At 36.7% G+C, this 18,185-nt stretch overlaps 1 protein-coding gene across 1 annotated transcript in view; it reads right to left on the reverse strand.

The window, feature by feature from the left end:
• The window catches only part of SYT14 (synaptotagmin 14), a 71,391-nt gene that overhangs the window by 12,720 nt on the left and 40,486 nt on the right, over positions 1–18,185 (reverse strand). Inside the window, exons 4-5 of the mRNA XM_026072328.1 lie at positions 8,510–8,778; positions 6,072–6,521 (exon numbers count right to left, since the gene is read on the reverse strand). Coding sequence (XP_025928113.1) covers positions 6,072–6,521; positions 8,510–8,778 — 719 coding nt within the window. The remainder of the gene's footprint in view (positions 1–6,071; positions 6,522–8,509; positions 8,779–18,185) is intronic.

Here is an 18,185-nt window from a genome sequence, read left to right on the forward strand (position 1 = left end):
CCTGATGAAGCTACACTAACAACTTCTACCCATACTCACACATACATCTCTTTACTTCTTCTCAAACATATACGATCATGGAGGAGGTGTTACCGCTTCCAAGCTTCTAGATGGCAATGCTTATAAATGGCAATGCTCTTTCAGGATGGAGCTGCTTTCACAGTTCCTAAGCCAGTTTCAGAACACCCATCCTCTACCCAGCTCTCAGATCTGCACCTTACTGCCTGTTATTCAGAAAGAAAGAATGCAAAAAGTCCTCCAGCTACGCTAATCTTGTAAAATATTCGATAGACGGTCTCTACACTCATCTGAGAGATGAAACAGCCAACAATTTGACTCTTCCCTTTTCTCTTTGCAATGATCACACTCATTCAAACAGGGAGCAGAAAAAAAGATTCAGTGATCAAATAGTAAGACCAATTTATGAGTAGTCAACCTACTAGCTAGACTAGTATCAGAGCGCATGAACATTCGTTGAATCATTGTTCACAATTAACAAATCTATAACATTAAACGTATGTTCATAACACATTTGTCAATTAAACTGTTTGCTATTAACAGTTCACCCAGCTCTAATTAGGTCCACTAGTGGTGCCCTTTTTGATTTGTTCAGGTCATGTTAAGTCTCATGATCTGAGGATCACCAGACATTTGCAGGCAGAAAGTGATCTGTTTCAGTTCTCAGGGCTATCATATAAACTACAAAGAAGGGCAAGGAGTAGAGATAAGCTGGATTCTCCTGGGCCCAGCAGGCAGCTGATTAAGCACAAAGGGAAGGCAGGAACTGCAAAGTGAAAGATGCAACTCAAGGTCAGACAATCTGAGAGCCAAACCTGACAAGAGGCTAACCCACTACGACCACAAGGATCCCTTGCAAAAGATATCCTACAAACAGAAATGTTTATCTGCCACCAAATGCAGGCAGCATGAATATACAAAAGGAGTGATTAACTGGAGATCTCAAGTCTGAAATGAACATTAATGTAGAACACTTGCATTACAATGCAAAATCCAGGAAAAGAAGAATCACCGAGAAATAAGTAAGTAAACTGAAAACTAAAATCAAAAGTTCTACAAACACAAAAGTTACAAATTTGCAGACTAGATGACTTCATCTGCTTGTGCAATGCCTCTGACCTTGGTTCCCCCCAACGGAAATGAAATTGGAGGAAGACGGTGCACACACTTTTGCTGAAGGGTCCTCAAAGCTGTGAACAATAACAGCTTCTGTTTTCTTTTCTTTTTCCTTGCAAGACAGTAAAAAGAGTGAGAAGACTTTTGTATATACACATACATACAAACGCATGTATCTTATACACTAGCTTTGTAACATCCCCTCCTCTACAGGAAAGTATCAAACAACAAGAGAAAAATCAAGAGATGAGAAAATAAAACAGTAGGAAGGTCAGTATCTCTAAGAGAACTGGGAAATTTATCTTAGAATCAAAAATTAAAGAATCTACCATCACTGGAAGAGTTGCTTGAGGAAGACTTAAGAAGCAGTTCGTAGTCTTCAAAAGTGGAAATTTCATGATAGCGATGACCTTGATAATCTTTAACTGTAACTCCTTCTATGAAGCTACTTCTGGCAAATTTACAATATGTTTTTACAGAATGATTATTTTACCTACTGCTCTTTGAGACGGCAATCTGTGTTGGGAATTAATACTATTACTACTGAGGAGAATGATAGCCTGAGAATCTCACAGATACCAGATCAAATTCATGTTTTTCTAGCTTTACGTATTGGTCACAGTTTTTATTATTTTTAAGATGATCAAAACTAGACATGATGTAAGAAAAACATGTTTATCATTGACTGACTGGCTTTCTCAAGAAATAAAGAGTATTGCCCAAGTGGGTTACTTTGGTTTGGTCTAGAACAGTCATTGACAGACTGCTGACATTTGGCTGGAGCATTTGTGAGACTGAAAAGCATCATCGTACGCTCAAAATAGTTATACTGTGTCTGAAATGTAGTTTTCCATTATTTGCTGACACAAATATCAAAGATCGTCATGGTTAAACTGAATAAATAATTTGTGTGGCCCCTTTTCTCAAGGAACTCATCAATTAAATGTGAAAGATACCAGTTTTTAGTTATTATTTTATTCAGTGCACTGATACTAAGACAGAGAGACAAGAAACCATCTTTCTTGATAAATCACACACTGAAGATTTTGACAAATGGATGAAATTCTTTACACTGCTACCTTCAAAGAGTTCTCCAAGTATCTTACATTTTCAGGGTCACTGTAATGGATCTAGTTACCTTGCCTCCCGTTGGGAGATCAGTGAGGCAGTTGAAGGTTAATGTTATAGTTCTATTTTGGCTCAAGTGAAGTAAATCCTAGTGTTGGAATACAATTAATATTATTAGACTAGATTTTTTTTAAACCTCTAAAAACTGAAAGACCTGGCGGACTTTGTTAGCTCTGCAATGGCAGTAGGTTCAATTATGTACATTCAGAATGCTCTGATTTTCAAATCAACATTGGTCAGCATATCATGGTACATAAATACCACTTTGATAGCTCTATTATTCATGGCTGTCAGCAATAACAGGAATTGAATTATACTTCTTGTATCTTACACAAAAGTCCAGAAAAAAATGTGAGAAATGCAGGGTAACTGAGATACGTGGTGGATGTACAAGACTCAACTACAGGCTCTCACAAGCAATCAGGAGTTGGGTTCCAGTGAATTAGCATTTTTTCATCGTTGTTTGGAAATGTTTTATACATGTTAAACTACTGACAGAACAAAAATCACAACCCTTAGCATAAGGATGGCAAAATGTCAAACCTGAAAGTGTTGAATTCAAATTGGAGTATGTGGGCAGGCTGAACTTTCTTCGCGGAAAGCTTCCTGAACTGTTCTTGGATTGTTTTCAATGGACAAATAGCAGCAAGATTGCCCAGGCCTGTGATGGTATAAGGCAGAGCATTCTGATGACAAAGATGCTTCTCTCAATCACATTGGAGATATGAATAAGTTTCTCCCTGAAAAGGCTGAAGCATTGAATTTAGTTACAGAGTTTAACACARCTTGCAAGGCCTCTTTCTCTGGATTCATTCAAATGTCCAGATATGAATTTCTGTGTACAGGCTGAGGAAACACTGTAGTGTTCTGGCCAGCTCACTCTTGAGATGCTTTTCAGTCTTTCACAGAAATAACTTCCTCACCTTCCATGGCAGTAATGGGTTATCAAAAACAAGCAGCATATGCAGAAATTGGCCAGCCATTTTGCTCCTGACATGACAGAATGGCTGCAGTCACCTGAGAAAAGTCCTGATTGTAAAAAAATCTTGACAAGTATCTAAAACTATTCTCTGAAAGTATCAAGGTTATTCTGTATGGGACTGAAACAGTCTGACAGTGTCAATGCCTAATGAAGTGCTTCTTGGATGAACAAACTAATTACATGCCACAATTTGGCATGAATGATGAGACATATTTGAAGAAAAATCAGGACAAGCAAACAATACTGATTTGGAAAGCCAAGTAATTTTTTAACTGAGGCCATTAAACTCATCTAGTGATAGGTCCTTACAATCTGGTCAGATTCTACTGGAGTTCTTGAAACTTGCGCCTATAATACCAGTACAGATGGATAACTGGCTCTAGAGCATGATAGCCACAGGGTTTTTTGTTTTGTTCCCCCTCTCCCCCCTGCCCCGCCTCATCCCGATGAAGACATGAGCAGAGGGAGCCAGGGGTTAAGGCTTATCCTCTCAGCTGACAGGAGCAATGTGCAGGGGTACAGCACTGAACAGCCATACAACAAGTTGGGGCAGCGAATACACCAGGGAGACAGGGGCTGCTGCTTGCCTGGCTCTGACGTAGCAGATAATGCTTTCCAGAGCTGCACAACCAGCCAAATGCAGGGATACCGCTTCATTTGCCAAATACTGCCAAGTTCTCTTGCAGCCTCAGCAACATGATCACCTCTTTCCAATCATTTAATAATTTTCTTCAGAGAAATCTCGAGTCATTTTTCCTAATGGGTCAGAGGACTACTTCTGATCGTTTCTGTCTTACACCACTGTAACTCAACTGAATTCAGCAAGTTATTCCCAAGATAAGAATGTTTTCAGTGTTTAATGATAATTGCCCCTTACTTTGGTGGACATAATTTTTATAAGCAAAACTAAAGCACTTATGCACCATCACATAGGAACTGATCCTTAGATAAATTTAATTTTAGGTATAATTTCAGTTATATAAAATTAGGAACAAAATTGTTCATTTGAGTCTGTCAGAAAAGACTTTTTTTTTTCCTTAGTTGTTTTAAGGTATCATACTGGTAGTCACTGCTGAGTAAAGATACATTACTGTTGAGTAAAGATATGAATTTTAATATTTAGCCTTTGAAATACAATGCTGAACGGACTGTACCATACAAGCACAATAGTAAAATCACCAGAGATATAAAATATTAGCATTCGCACAAAATCTGACAGCTCTGCTCTATAATGAATAAAGAATTCCCTGAAAGAAATGCCATTTCGAAAAGCTTTTCTTCTGAGAAGTTTATAAACTGAAGAAAAGAGAAGCCTTAACAAGTCCATTAGAAAGAATATTGAAGATACGCCGTACATAAAGGGTAACATGGAACAAAGGCCTTAAGCACAATGCATAAACAAATGCATACCAGATGATTAACCATCGTCCTTAAAGCCTACAGAGAGAGTGAGTGAGCATTTTTATACATTACATGCATAAATGCTTTAGTTCACTTAGGAAATTGTAATTAAGTATTTGTCCGGCACTCCAGATATTTATAGGAAAGATGTATTAAAAAAAAAAATCCTTTAAGCACATATGACTGTCTACATCACCCGTTCTTTGCTATAGGGATCACACCTGAAAGTTCAGTATGTTAGAAATGGAGAATGTTGTAGAAAGAAAGAAAATTAAATTTAACTCTTTACAGCAAACATTCTCTTATTGACAATACAAGATCAGAAATTACTAGATTTGCTTAGCAGGGAAAGATATGTTTTGATTTTCCAAATTGTACTTCCAAAATCAATCAGAAAATATAAAACATAATTGTTCATTGTTATTCTAGACCAAAAAGCAACTTAAGGGTGGTGAAGTGGAATATGGGTGATTTTTTTGGCTCTTTTCCAGATTTCTCTCAATAAACTGCTTATATGTCTTTTATAATATCATGATTGAAGGCTGTTGTTGACTGTCTGGAATACTTGTTTGGGTGAAAAGAATGAAGAACAAGTAAAGAACAGGCCCACAGGGATTTCTTGAAGAAAACAAACGTTGCAGTGAATTCCATACTACATCATTGGCAGCTGCCCTCACAACTGGACAATGGGGTAAAGTAAACACAGACCCAAATTCTGTCTCTTTTGATAGTGATACCTAAGTTTGCCATTTAGTACTATCGATTTGCTTTATTAAAAATATTTAAAGTAATTTATTTTGGGGGACAAAACATTTTATTCATCAGAATTTGTTAGGGGTTTTTTTTCAGCAAGCAAAAAATCCTTTTAAATTTGAATTACTTTTCATAGTATTTTCCATTTCAGAACAAACCAGAAATTAATTATTTACACGGTTCTAATCTGAAGTTATTAAAAATGGCTTTGCATGCTCAAAATTCCTCTTTCTTGTCTTTCTTTCTTGAAAGGAAAATAGCTATTGCAAACAAGATTTAATTGCAGCAGACAGAAGGCACTACTATTATATATTATTTTTTTCTTAATTGAAGGGTAAATATATTACTACTGTACACATATATGTGCATATATGTATAGTATGTAGATGTATGCATTCACCACTATAACTATACTTATAGACTGGAAATCTCTAAGTAATTAGAGCCTGGAAATCTCTAAGCAATTAAAAGCAAAAACATGGGCAGCTTCTGCAGACAAAAAAAGAATGTACTTACAGAAGCTATCAAGAAACTATCTTTGTGCAATTACTGTGCTATGACTGTTGAAAAAAATTCAGTGGATGTGATGACTCTATAAATACATACACTATTCTTACAAAATTCAGGACACTGTACATCACTACATTCTTATTCTGCTTCATTTAATACTCACAGACAGGCTGTAAGAAGGTTCCAATATCACTGGCACTGACATCTTCCCTTGAAGATTCAATTTTGTTAAGTAAAAAATCTTTTCTCCCACAATCCTCTCTTTTTTCATGCGACGTACACTGTACAGTCTAAAGCGAACTGCATAATTCCCAATCATCTCAGACTCAACATGATTAAATTTGAATGTCTCTGTGAAGACAGGGCATGGTCCCCGCTGGATGCTGGTTTTTGCTCTCTGTTTCTTTATAGGGAGAAGAACTAGGTGTACTTGCCACGAGCTTCCACCTGTCCTGCTGTATGTCGGAACGTCTGTGACAGCTGTCACTGTCACCAGAAGCTTCTGTTCCTGTGAGTCATAGTCAAAAGTCACATCCAGTGTGCCATATTTAGCTACTGGCTCAGGATCAAAAGGTTTAGGAAGCTGCGAAGATGATCCTCGAGCTGACAGATCCTGAAGAAAAAAAAAATGCATTTATTTATTTATTTATTGTATTCTATTATTAAATCTAGCATGGAAATACATGGATTTCTCTAAGCAGCATGAAGTGACTGTGATCTTTGTTCATTGCATAATCAAGGTAATTAAAAACTGAAAGTGTGAATGGCTGACTGGCAGTGAAGAAAAATCAAAAGATTTTACCTGGCCAATACTGCCAAAAGCCAGATGCCAATCAGACAGAGCTAGGATTAAATTAAGCTGTACTTAAGAGCTCTTCTTCTGTTCCCCACATTAAAATACACACACGTTTGTTACGAGATATAACTACCTGATTTCCGTGTGAGCATATACACATTTTTGAGTTAACATATTTTAGAATTTTAAGACCTGGATGGTGACTGAGAGCACGGTGTGATGTAAGCAAAGAAAACAGAAAGTACAACACTTACTCGCACTTGCAGCTCTCGCTGCAGTCAACAAGGGCTCTGTGTATGTACCAAAAAATAACATGGCTTTATTAATGTAATCCCACTAGAACTGTGTAAGGCGTGTCTATTTTGAACACGCTTTCTGAATTTTCCATAAACAATGTCAATCCTAAAACTAAACCTTAATTTTAAAACTGCTTATTGTCACTTTAAATTTTGAACAAAATAGTGATCTGTTGTGTTTTTACAACAGCTAGTTTGATAATGATACTGAAATAGGAATTTTTTACAAATACAGGTTAATATAATGAATACAAGAAGTTAATAAATAACTGGAAGTTATTCCAAATATGTAAAACAAACTTATTTCATATTATCAAAGATATGCTTGCTCATATGAATGAATAAATGCTACAATATATGCAAATATTTTGTTCTTATTTTAAACCTGATGCTATATACCTATGGGAATTCATTCCTCTGTAAGCTTCATTTTACAAGCTGTCGAGTGCCTATAAAAAAACCAGGCAGTATCCGCCATTCTCACTGGGTACATCTAGATTATTGCCCACTGTGACACAAAAAAAGGACTAGGCTTTAATTTGCTGAGATCTGTTAGGTTCTAGGATCATATATACACTGTGTCTTTACCAGCAATGAAGTTCATACAAATTGTGATCATCGGGCACAGACACACAGCTAACTATTGGATGACCTTGCACCATCCTAGCAGGCGAGCCCTCCAGATGTTGCACCAACACCCCAAAGTGCAACATCAACTTAGGGTCTACCAAGAGGGAAACTCCAGTTGGCACATCAGGACTGCTCCCACTGTGCACCCAAAACTTCAAGTAGAGACACAAATCAAATTTGCACCAGTAAGAGCCTCTTCTGCACACTACATCACTCATGTAGACTTACCCGTAGATGTCAGTGCAGTACCTGGTTGTTAAATACATGTCAAAGAAATACGTGCCAGAGAAGATGCTAAGCACTCTGTAGGACCAGGTTGTAAAATAAATGCTGTTAGAGAAAGCGGGATTCTCTGGTGGTAAAAATAAATAGATATCCTTATGGGTTATGATGGAAAAAAAGAAAAGTAAATGGACCAAATCTCTATTGTAACATTTTAAAAAACGTTTAAATGTTGAAGTTTAAAAAAAAATTGTAATAATTTTTTTTCTCCATTAAATACCTTTTCTTTTATGGGGTGTTCATTTTGAAAGGTGCTAACAGAATAATGCTTTTATTTGCATTGCTTGATGTTAAATGAAAATTTATACAGAAGAAAAAAGAGTTTTGATTTTAGTCCTTAATAAAATTGACAAAGTTTTCTGACTGGTTTAAAAAAATAATTCACTCTTCTTGGGAATTTGTTTGAAAGTTAAATTGTCATAAATGCAACTATAAAGAAAAATCTGAAATCTTATTGCAATATTATCTGAGAAGCTATATTTTTTATGAATGACCTGCAATATTAGTGCTTGTATCTCTGCACACTGATCTTTAGAAAAAAGCTTCCAAAAGGTTGCACTGCATGACATTTCAGAACATTCAACTGTTCTCACTTACCTCCGGACTAAGGACAGCTGTGCTATCACTTGGTACATCCTCTTCATATCCTTTGTTATGGAAGCTTTCTATTTCATGTCCCGTGCTTCCCTCACTCGGGCACTTATATGAACATCTTGGACTGTTGCTACACTGGGAAAATTCACATTTACCATCTCCAACTTCAGAGGGTGTACATGAAAGATGAGGAGAACCACTATCATCCTGGTATGGAGGCGGCTGCAGTTCATCTAGTGGAGGTGTTCTTCTCATCCTCTGAATGCAGTTCGCTGAGAATAAATGAAAATTCTATACTTACTTTCTGATTATTTACCATCACAACAGTTTCATGGGAAATGATAAGTTCAAGTATCTGAACAAAGCATTTAAAATCTATTTTAACTTTACACTGATTTAACTTTATACTGATGAAAAGATGTGAGAAAAAGCAAAGTATTATAGTCATAACGGACTGTGTAAGCTATACATGAATAAACATAGCACGTACATGACATGACAAAAATTCCAGGTCTGAATTTCAGGAGTACTTGCCTCATAACAACCTTTGGATACTTTGAGTCAGATTCTGTGCAAGTGGAATGTAGACCAACTTTCCTTAATTGTTTTCCTTTCAAAATGCACTCCCTAAAGCCATATCATCAAGCTTTTGAATACCTCCCACACAGTTGTTCACCCAAGGAGCTATTCAATGCCAAAGACAAAAAAGGTAGCAATAAAGGCTGACACAAGCCTTTGCACAGAAGTGAACCAGTGAATTTGACGCATGGAACAGCATCTCCAATATAGGTTCTTTATTACCTGTTAAGGATGGTTAAAGGGTACATACCCAGTGTCTAGAAGTTAGACGCTAGGTCAGTCACTGAAGTCAGTGGCAAAAGCACCATGAGCAAGCTTGTGCTTGGGATGAATACTTGATGCTGAACATCTCTGCTTCTCACTAACACTAGCTAGATAGATGGAACTGTGGTTATACAACTCCTCAGAAAATAAACCTAGGGTGTACGATTATGGATACACAAAGTTAATTCCAAACAATTACATTTCAGTCTTTGATCTCATGTTTTACTACACAGCATTACACAGTTCAGTGGAGTTGGGAAAAAAGAGCAAGGTGTGCAGTAGCTGAAATGAACAGAATACACAAAGGATAGGTAAAGCTTGGATCGCATTTTCCTTGCATCTGCTATAGAGGTTTTGATGAAAATCTTGATTTGTCTCACCTGTAGGAATAATTTAGGAACAAAAATTTCAAAGCAACAACATTTTCATTCATGTAAGAAATCTACTGAACAAGTTAATGAAAGTATGAACATTAGAACAATATACAATATTTCATTTAAGATTCAGCTAAGAAAGAAACTGATTTTCTTTCCTACATGACAAAGGTTGTACATTTTAGATTCACCATCAAAATTTTGCACACAGCACTTATTGAATAAGATGCCATCAGTCTTTGTATGCTTTCTGTCTTTGTTCACCAGTCCTTATAAGCCTTTAGGTTATATCATATAAATTTTTTTTTTCCTTTTTTTTTTCCTACCACTTGTTTCATGTGGTAGGGAAAGAACTGTTAAAAATCTAGTTGCACTGCCTCCGCTGGACGCCAACCACACAGACAAGAAGGGGATTCTAAATGCTGAATTCCATGTAGTAGGTTTCAGGGTTGGAGATAAAATTTAGGCACCAGTTCTGGTTTTATGCCTTTAAAAGGACACTCCAGATGCAGTCTTAATATTGGATACCACTCTTGGCAGTAAGAACATTTTGATCTAAACGTGCAGGCCCTGAAATTGTGCAAGCCCTGCCTGTGTCCTAAATTTTCACCAAGTATATCAACCTTCTAGCTTTCAATCTGTTGCTAAGGGGTAATTAACAGCTGCTGCGCATATCACAAACAAACAGTTATCCTTTATGGAATGAGGTTGGAAACACAGTAATGGGGCTCTCATGAAACAAAGTCTTAGTGAACACCCCCCTCCCCCCTTCCCCTTTTTTGTTCTGCTTTCCTTTGGAAGTCTTCGACATATCCATACTGTGGTACACGGGAATGTTTCATAGCTTCTGGAACTAGACATACGCTCAGGCCACCATAGTTTTGATGCATGTGGTCCATCAGAAGTAAAGCCAGGCACTTTGGCTAGAAGGGAGGAAGAATGACTGGCTGGGTAGATGAGGGGAAAGCAATGGATGTTGTCTACCTTCATTTCAGTAAGGCTTTGAAGGCTTTCTACCCTTACATCCTCATAGGCAAGCTGATGAGGTACAGGCTAGATGAGCAGATAGTGAGGTGGACTGAAAACTGGCTGAACAGCAAAGCTCAGAGGGTTGCGATCAGTGGCACAAAGTCTAGTTGGAGGCCTGCAGCCAGCTGTATATCCCACTGGTCAATAGTGGGTCCAACCCTCTTCAACTTATTCATCAATGACCTGGATAAAGGGATAGAGTGCACCCTCAGCAAGTTTGCAGATGATACAAAACTGGGAGGAGTGGCTGATATACCAGAGGGCTGTGCTGCCATTCAGGCTGCGGAGATGGGCAGAGGGAAGCTTTGTGAACTTCAATAAAGGGAAGTGTGGAGTCCTGCACCTGGGGAGGAATAACCCCAGGTACCAGGACAGGCTGGGGGCCAAACTGCTGGAAAACAGTTCTGCAGAGAAGGACTTGGAGTCCTGGTGGGCAACAAGTTGACCATGAGCCAGCAATGCACCCTTGTGGCCAAGAAGGCCAATGGTATCCTGGGCTGCATTAGGCAGAGTATTGCCAGCAGGTCAAGGGAGGTGTCCTTCCCCTCTRCTCAGCCCTGGTGAGGCCACATTTGGAGTGCTGGGTCCAGTGCAAGGCTCCCCAGTATAAGAGAGACATGGATGCGCTGGCGCAAGTCCAACAAAGGGCCACTAAGATGATTAAGGGACAGGAGCATCTCTCATGAGGAAAGGCTGAGAGAACTGGGACTGTTCAGCCTGCAGAAGAGAAGACTGAGGGGGATCTCAATGCATACAAATATCTGAAGGATGGGGCCAGACTCTTTTTGGTGATGCCCAGTGACAGGACAAAAGACAACAGGCACAAACTGAAACACAGGAAGGTCCATTTGAACATAAGGAAAAACTGTTTTTTGTGAGGGTGACTGTGCATTGGAACAGGTCACCCAGAGAGGTCGTGGGATCTCCATGCTTGGAATACTCAAAAGCCACCTGGACAGAATTCTGGGCAAGGTGATCTAGGTGACCCTGCTTGAGCAGGGGGGTTGGACTAGATGACCTTCATTGACACCTTTCAACCTCAACCAATCTGTGATTCTGTGGAGCCAAAGTGCATTGTAGACCCCCAAAGCTGGGCAACTGAAGAACAAGGACAGGAAGGCTTACTATGGAGCATACCTACTGCACAGGTAACTATAGGCCTCACAGATCACCCGTGTTGATGACTGCAGGGCTCTTCTCTATTTCACTGAGCCCCTCTTAGCTTTACCTAAGGAAAATGGATAATTAAAACAACATACAGTGCTCCTACCAGACAATACTGTTGTCAGGAATCCTCACTTTCCTGATCAGAGCCAGCCTACCATTCAGAGTGATTCCATATTAGTGTTACAACACTCAGGTAAGAGGTCCTCTGTCATTAGTTTGCRCAGTGATGCTAACTCCTGAAACTCCAGTCCCACAGGGGTGGAAAAGATAAAAGAGCAGGCAGGGAATCCTATACTCAACTGAAGTTGTCAGTCTAGCAGACACAAATAAAATCTTACATATGAAACTGAGTTCTTAAGTAGAACAGTCAGAATATTGAAATCAGCATGCAGGAACAGCGAGAAAGTTTTATATGTAAAATATGGAGAGATCTAGGAAAGCACATTTTTGGATATTAGATTTAAATATCTTGTGCCCATGGAAGGAGACAGACATCAATTGAGAATCTAAAATGTTTATCAAAACAGAATGATGAAAACAAAATAAAATGATAATAAATATAATTTGACTCTCTATACTGTGAAAACAGGACTTCCTTTTCATAACTTAAAGTATTAAAAATTATTTCAAATTCAGAGCAACAACATTTCTGCTCATTGTGGCCAAAAGGCAACAAAAAGCAGTAAATGAGACAATAACTACTGTATAGCTATGACTCAATTTCTTTTTTAGTTGCAGTCTAGTCTATAAAGACTTTTTTTTACCCTCAGCTTTTCCATAATCTAAAGAAATGGAAGTATGTCTGGGTAACTATCAAAACCATTATTGTCTTACATGAGTAAATAAATGATGGTGTGACTCACTTTTTTCACTTTGATGAACTCCATTATATGTCCCTATGGGAAAACTGCACAGGCTGCGTGACAGAAAAGGTACTTTTAATGTAGGCGGGGAGGAAGTGAAGAAGAGAAAATTCTTACTAACCAGCTAACCATGATTCATAAGTGTCAGAAAAGCAGAAACACCGAGGCAGGTTTTAACTATTTATTTTTGAAAGTTTACTTACCAAACAGAACTAACATGTAAATTGTTAAAAAAAAAATCCAATATTGGTTAAAAACAAAAAAACAAAAAAACAACTAAGGACACCTTGGTCTAAACATGCATAAACTGTTTTTGAATCAAAGATTTCTCTAAATAAAAAGATACCAAAGCTTTTAAATAAACTTTTTTTTTGAGTGAAAATGTCTCATTATAAATTAATTTCCCCCTCCCATTACTAAATGATGCTTTTCATGTTAAGGCTCTCTGATAGTACTGCAAATTTGAATTATGTGAAGACATTCTAATGACTTATGATATCAAAGACAAATGACATCACAGACTGACATAAGATGTTGGGCATTTTCCTTGAAAATTACATAAAAGTCATACCAAACAATCAATCAACATTTTGCACATGTATCAAATTTAAAAATAAAAAGCCACTACGAATGCACACCGGCCTATTTCAGACGGTATTGGAGAAAAAAGTTCGGAGCCAAAAGAAAGCCTGAAGTGCTTACATATTTACATATAGAATCACTGTATATAAACATACCTTATACCTTTCATTTTAGGTGCGAACTTAAACACTGTTACACCTCTGTATATTTTTACACTGTAGCAAAGCCAAAAAGTGCTTTCCAAAGACCACTGAATGTGGCTAATAATATTTGTTAAAGAGTTATTCTTAACAAGCATATGGTTAAGGTAAAAAAGCTAGAATTAATTGGAGCATCTTTTCTATGCAAGTTTTCTAAGAAACTTTCTGCTATCAAATCAAAAAATAAATTCTGCAGACTCCCCCACTGAACATAAACGTATCAAATTACAATACCATTTTGGACTAGCCAGTGGGGGGGGGGAGGGGGAGTCAACAAATTCCCAAATGTGGAAGAAGGGAATAATCAGAGAAACCACATGGGGTTGGCCTGAAATCCGTACCAGCCAGGAAGTGCCACTATAGAGGAAAGAAAAGAAGAGAGTTAATAGCACAAGGATCCCACCTCCAGTTTTCCACCAAAAATATGTGAAATAACTTTCTACTGTCATAAAATGAGTGAAACTAAGTTGTTTAGTAACAAATGTTTACTAAATTTTAAATTGAGAATACAGTGCATTGCTGTTAATAAACAACCTTTTAAAGGTTAACTGCTTCAATCAAAATTTTCTTTCTATAGTAAAACAGGAAATGGCTCATATAATAGTAATAGTTAAGCCCTTGTTCAACTGCTGAACAAGCCAGGAACTATAAGCAAAAATATCCACCACACACAAGCAGATTAGCATTTTGCTGCTACCATCAGAAATTATAGCATGTAAACTGTTATAAGCACATTTAAGTTGCAAGTAAATAAATTTTTAGTACTGTTGGTCAAACGATGAAGGTTAATCTGTTTTTGTAAGTCCTTTTATACAGGTCTTATTCAAAGCCAAGGAGAGGTGATACATATCCTGCCATCAAAGTCAAGGGAGTGTCAATAAAATCCAACACAGCAACCTAGGACAAATGAGTATTAGTAGAACATGCAATTTATAATTATGCAAAGATTCACAAATATTTTCACAGTCATTTTTCCAAGTGGAATTGCAGTTTAAAGCTACAAGAGCTTACTAAATGCAATGTTTTTCTTTTAGGCTTTTTGGTTATTATTCAAACTTCCTACTCCCAATGTTCCTCACTTCTCCTCTCTGTCTGGGTCCCTTGTGGACCATGCGAGGCTGTACATTTTGCCATGAAGCTGGTGAAGTTCCTTTCCACGTTTACAATGCTTAGACTTTGCTATCTTGATTATTTTTCCCAAAGGTTGTCAGCAGCACAATCCTAGCTTTCTTCAGTCTGTATGTTCTGAGTAGTTCCAAGAACGTCCATCTCATTAACACAGAGGAACAAAATTTACCCTTGTGGTTGCAATTCCCCTGTCTCATAAGCAGCAGTTAACTACATTTTTGCAAGTTAACTTTGAGTTTCTCATGCATATTACTTCTTTAAATATTCACACTATTGTGGGAGAACAGCATCATCACAGAACTTCACTGGGAATCTGGTTTCCAGTTTCTTTTAAACACATAATCTCTATATAAATTAATAATTTCTGCAAGTCATATTTTGTAATTACCATGAATACCATACTCAAACAGTATCTTTTCTTCCTCTGTTTCTCCACATATGCTATACTTCATAATTATTTATTTTTTAATCTAACATAAATTTCAAGTTTTCAAGCTTTCAAGGGCTTCAATGTAAATGTTAAGACAATTTAAATAAAACATAAAATGAAATACTTGTTTAAAAATTAAAGAAACCTTTCTTATTCTGAATGATTAAATATCCTTAGAGGTTTCTGATATGCAGCACACACAGTCCAAATGGAATTTTCATGTTTGAACTTCGCTCACATCCAAAACACTACATTGACTGAATTACTCCACATTATGAGAAGTATAAAATATAAACATTAAATATTGAATGAAGACTTGAGGCTCCCCTTCCTTTAAAATGAAATGCTTACATACATCGTTGTGGGAGCAAAAACCCTATTATTTCACAATAAAACAGATTATCTTTGCATTATTGTATTTCTTTTCCAAAAAAATTATGGGCATGAGTCTTGCTTAATGAAAAAAAGGGAGATTTAAGACTGGTATGGAGCAATTATTGCCAACAGAAAAAAAAAATTTTTTCTCTTATCAACTTTCTTCTTCCTTTTGCAACATTTTAGGCTATTGTTCACAGCACAACTAAATTTTACATTCAGCATTTCCCACTGTAAACAAGAAAAGTAATCATATATGATTTTTTTGGATAAATCTATTTCTCCTGTGTTTCCTAATATTAAGAACGTCTATATGCACTACAGGCTTGATCCAGAACTCACAGAAATCAGCAGTGTTCATGCTATTACCAATGCGGGGGGGGGGGGGAGAAAGGGGAAGGTTAAAGCCTGTAAAACTACAGCTTGGTTTTGTTTGCTTACAAAAGAATTTTGTACCTTATTGCACTTATTAGAGCACTTCTGATTTGTAAAATGGTCCAGTAGACAAGATGAAATTATTGTTCTGTTCTACAGAACGATAAAGAAAAGTGCTATACTAGTGAAAAAAAACAAGCTTTTCTATTCCAAAATTAGCCTAAATTTAAGCTATAAACACATTATTAAAACATTATAGTGAACTAAGTGTCAAACACAGTCATTTGTTGTATTCCCAAATATTTTGGTCCTCTTTCAAAGAAAATCATATATTAACATCTCTTGACCTCATTTATATTCAATTTAAGGATCACTCCCTGATGCCTTATACTGTATTTTTATTAATCTGAACATAAAATAGCTCTACTTTGTTCTTTCTCTACACTTATCAGGCTTTGCATTGTCCAAAATACATCTAAATACTGCTTAAACCTATTGGTTCAGAATCTGAATCTCTTTTTGATGTAAACATCAATAAATCTTTTCAAAGCTTCTAGTAGCTTTTTCTCACTTTTAAAAGGAGGCTGCAAAACCTTTTCCAGTGAGACTACATCCAACTCTCTAAAGTTTTTTTGAAGCAGAGATTCTTAAGAATAGAAATCGTACAATTGTTTGCCTTCCTTTCCATTATTATATTTCCTTAGGTAAAGTATTATACCACGTATATTCACTGGACTTCTTAGATAGCAGAACTTCTCATTTTTTGTTAATTCAGTTTGGATGCTGGTTTCACTTTTGTTCTTTTTATAAGCAGTTAGCTTTACTATTCCTTTAGACTATTTTTCAGATATCTATGTGGGCTAACTTCAATGAACATATATTCATTTGCACCTCTATTCCCTATTAATTTTTTCCAAGTTAGCAAAACCATTAGCAGAATAGTTAGAAAAATGCCACCTTTAAAAAGATCAACAAATTAAATAGATTCATAGAATCTTTTCTTTTTAAATACATTCTAAGTCCTGTTTGCTGAAGTTGATTGACAACTGGCTTTGAAATCTTAGAGTGTCTTTGTGACAAGGAAATGTCTTTCATCATCTCTGCGAAAATTCACCCAAATTCGGCTAAGTTACCAGCATTTATGGTTGCTTAACAGCAATTGTTTAGAGCTTAACAGCTAAAAGCTCTGAAGATCCCATCCACTGTAAACTGTCTCATGCCTCTGAGAATCCCGCTTTCTGGGGTGTGTGTGGGGGTGTGGGGGTGTGTGCTTCAATCAAGTACATTTTTCATTTCAAATTCTTGTTCAAATGCCAGTCCAGTTTAATACTACACATGCAGTATAGTCAAAGATAGGAGTCATGTAGCAGGATAAAGTGCTGAAAAGATGAAAAAGATTCCACCTAGGTCTAAAATAATTTCCCTGTGAAGTATTGTAACACAGAGCAAATATTTCTTTAATGTTCTGCCTCTCATTGTATTTGGTCTCAAAAGAAGAAAAAAAAGTATGATTAAAAAGCAAGATTAATGTATTATATATATCTTTATCTTGAACATTTTAACATTTGCAGCTTATTTGAGTCACATTAATTTCTAATTTGACAAAAAAAGGAATGCAAAGTTTTCCAAATGATGCAGAAAAAAACCCTTAGCTCTCAGTAATTATTCATTTGATCATGTAAGGAAAATGCATTCAGCAGTATATACTGCACTTAAATGCATTCCTTAATTACCATAATTCCATCATTCTTCTGGGGTGTTTTTGTACTTCTATTTTAATAGGATGTAAGTAATACCTTTAGAGRGAACTGTTTCTGCAGCTTAAAATAATTTCTCACAGTTTATTAAAAAAAAAAAACCCAGCTTCGCCTTTGTAGCTGAGTTTTGCAATTCTTTTCCAAAAATTCCGTAAGTATTTCCAAGTATCTCTAGTTTTCTATTTATTAATAGCCTGACTGGTGAAAATGAACCAGGAAAGACATTTTCCTTCCAGAACTGTTTCTAGAATAGAAACACAGCACTTGTTTTAATTTCTTTGCCTTATTTCACAGCAATTTGGGTGCAAGGGATACTCCCCTGGAGAGGCTCAGTAACAATATAAACACAGAGCAGTACTATGATGATTCTGCATGGGCCATTTCAGCAGCACATGAGTTAAATTTTCTGTCATATACTTAAGATACTTACACGATCTCAGTTTGGGTTGGGATCCCAGTTTTGGTTGTGACCCAATTTGATCACAATTCTTGATACATACAAATATCATGGTGAAATAGTAGAAGTTAATGTTTTGACATTTTACAGACGGAGACT

Source organism: Apteryx rowi, unplaced genomic scaffold (assembly GCF_003343035.1).
Source record: "Apteryx rowi isolate R43461 unplaced genomic scaffold, aptRow1 scaffold_34, whole genome shotgun sequence".
NCBI classification, from domain to species: domain Eukaryota; kingdom Metazoa; phylum Chordata; class Aves; order Apterygiformes; family Apterygidae; genus Apteryx; species Apteryx rowi.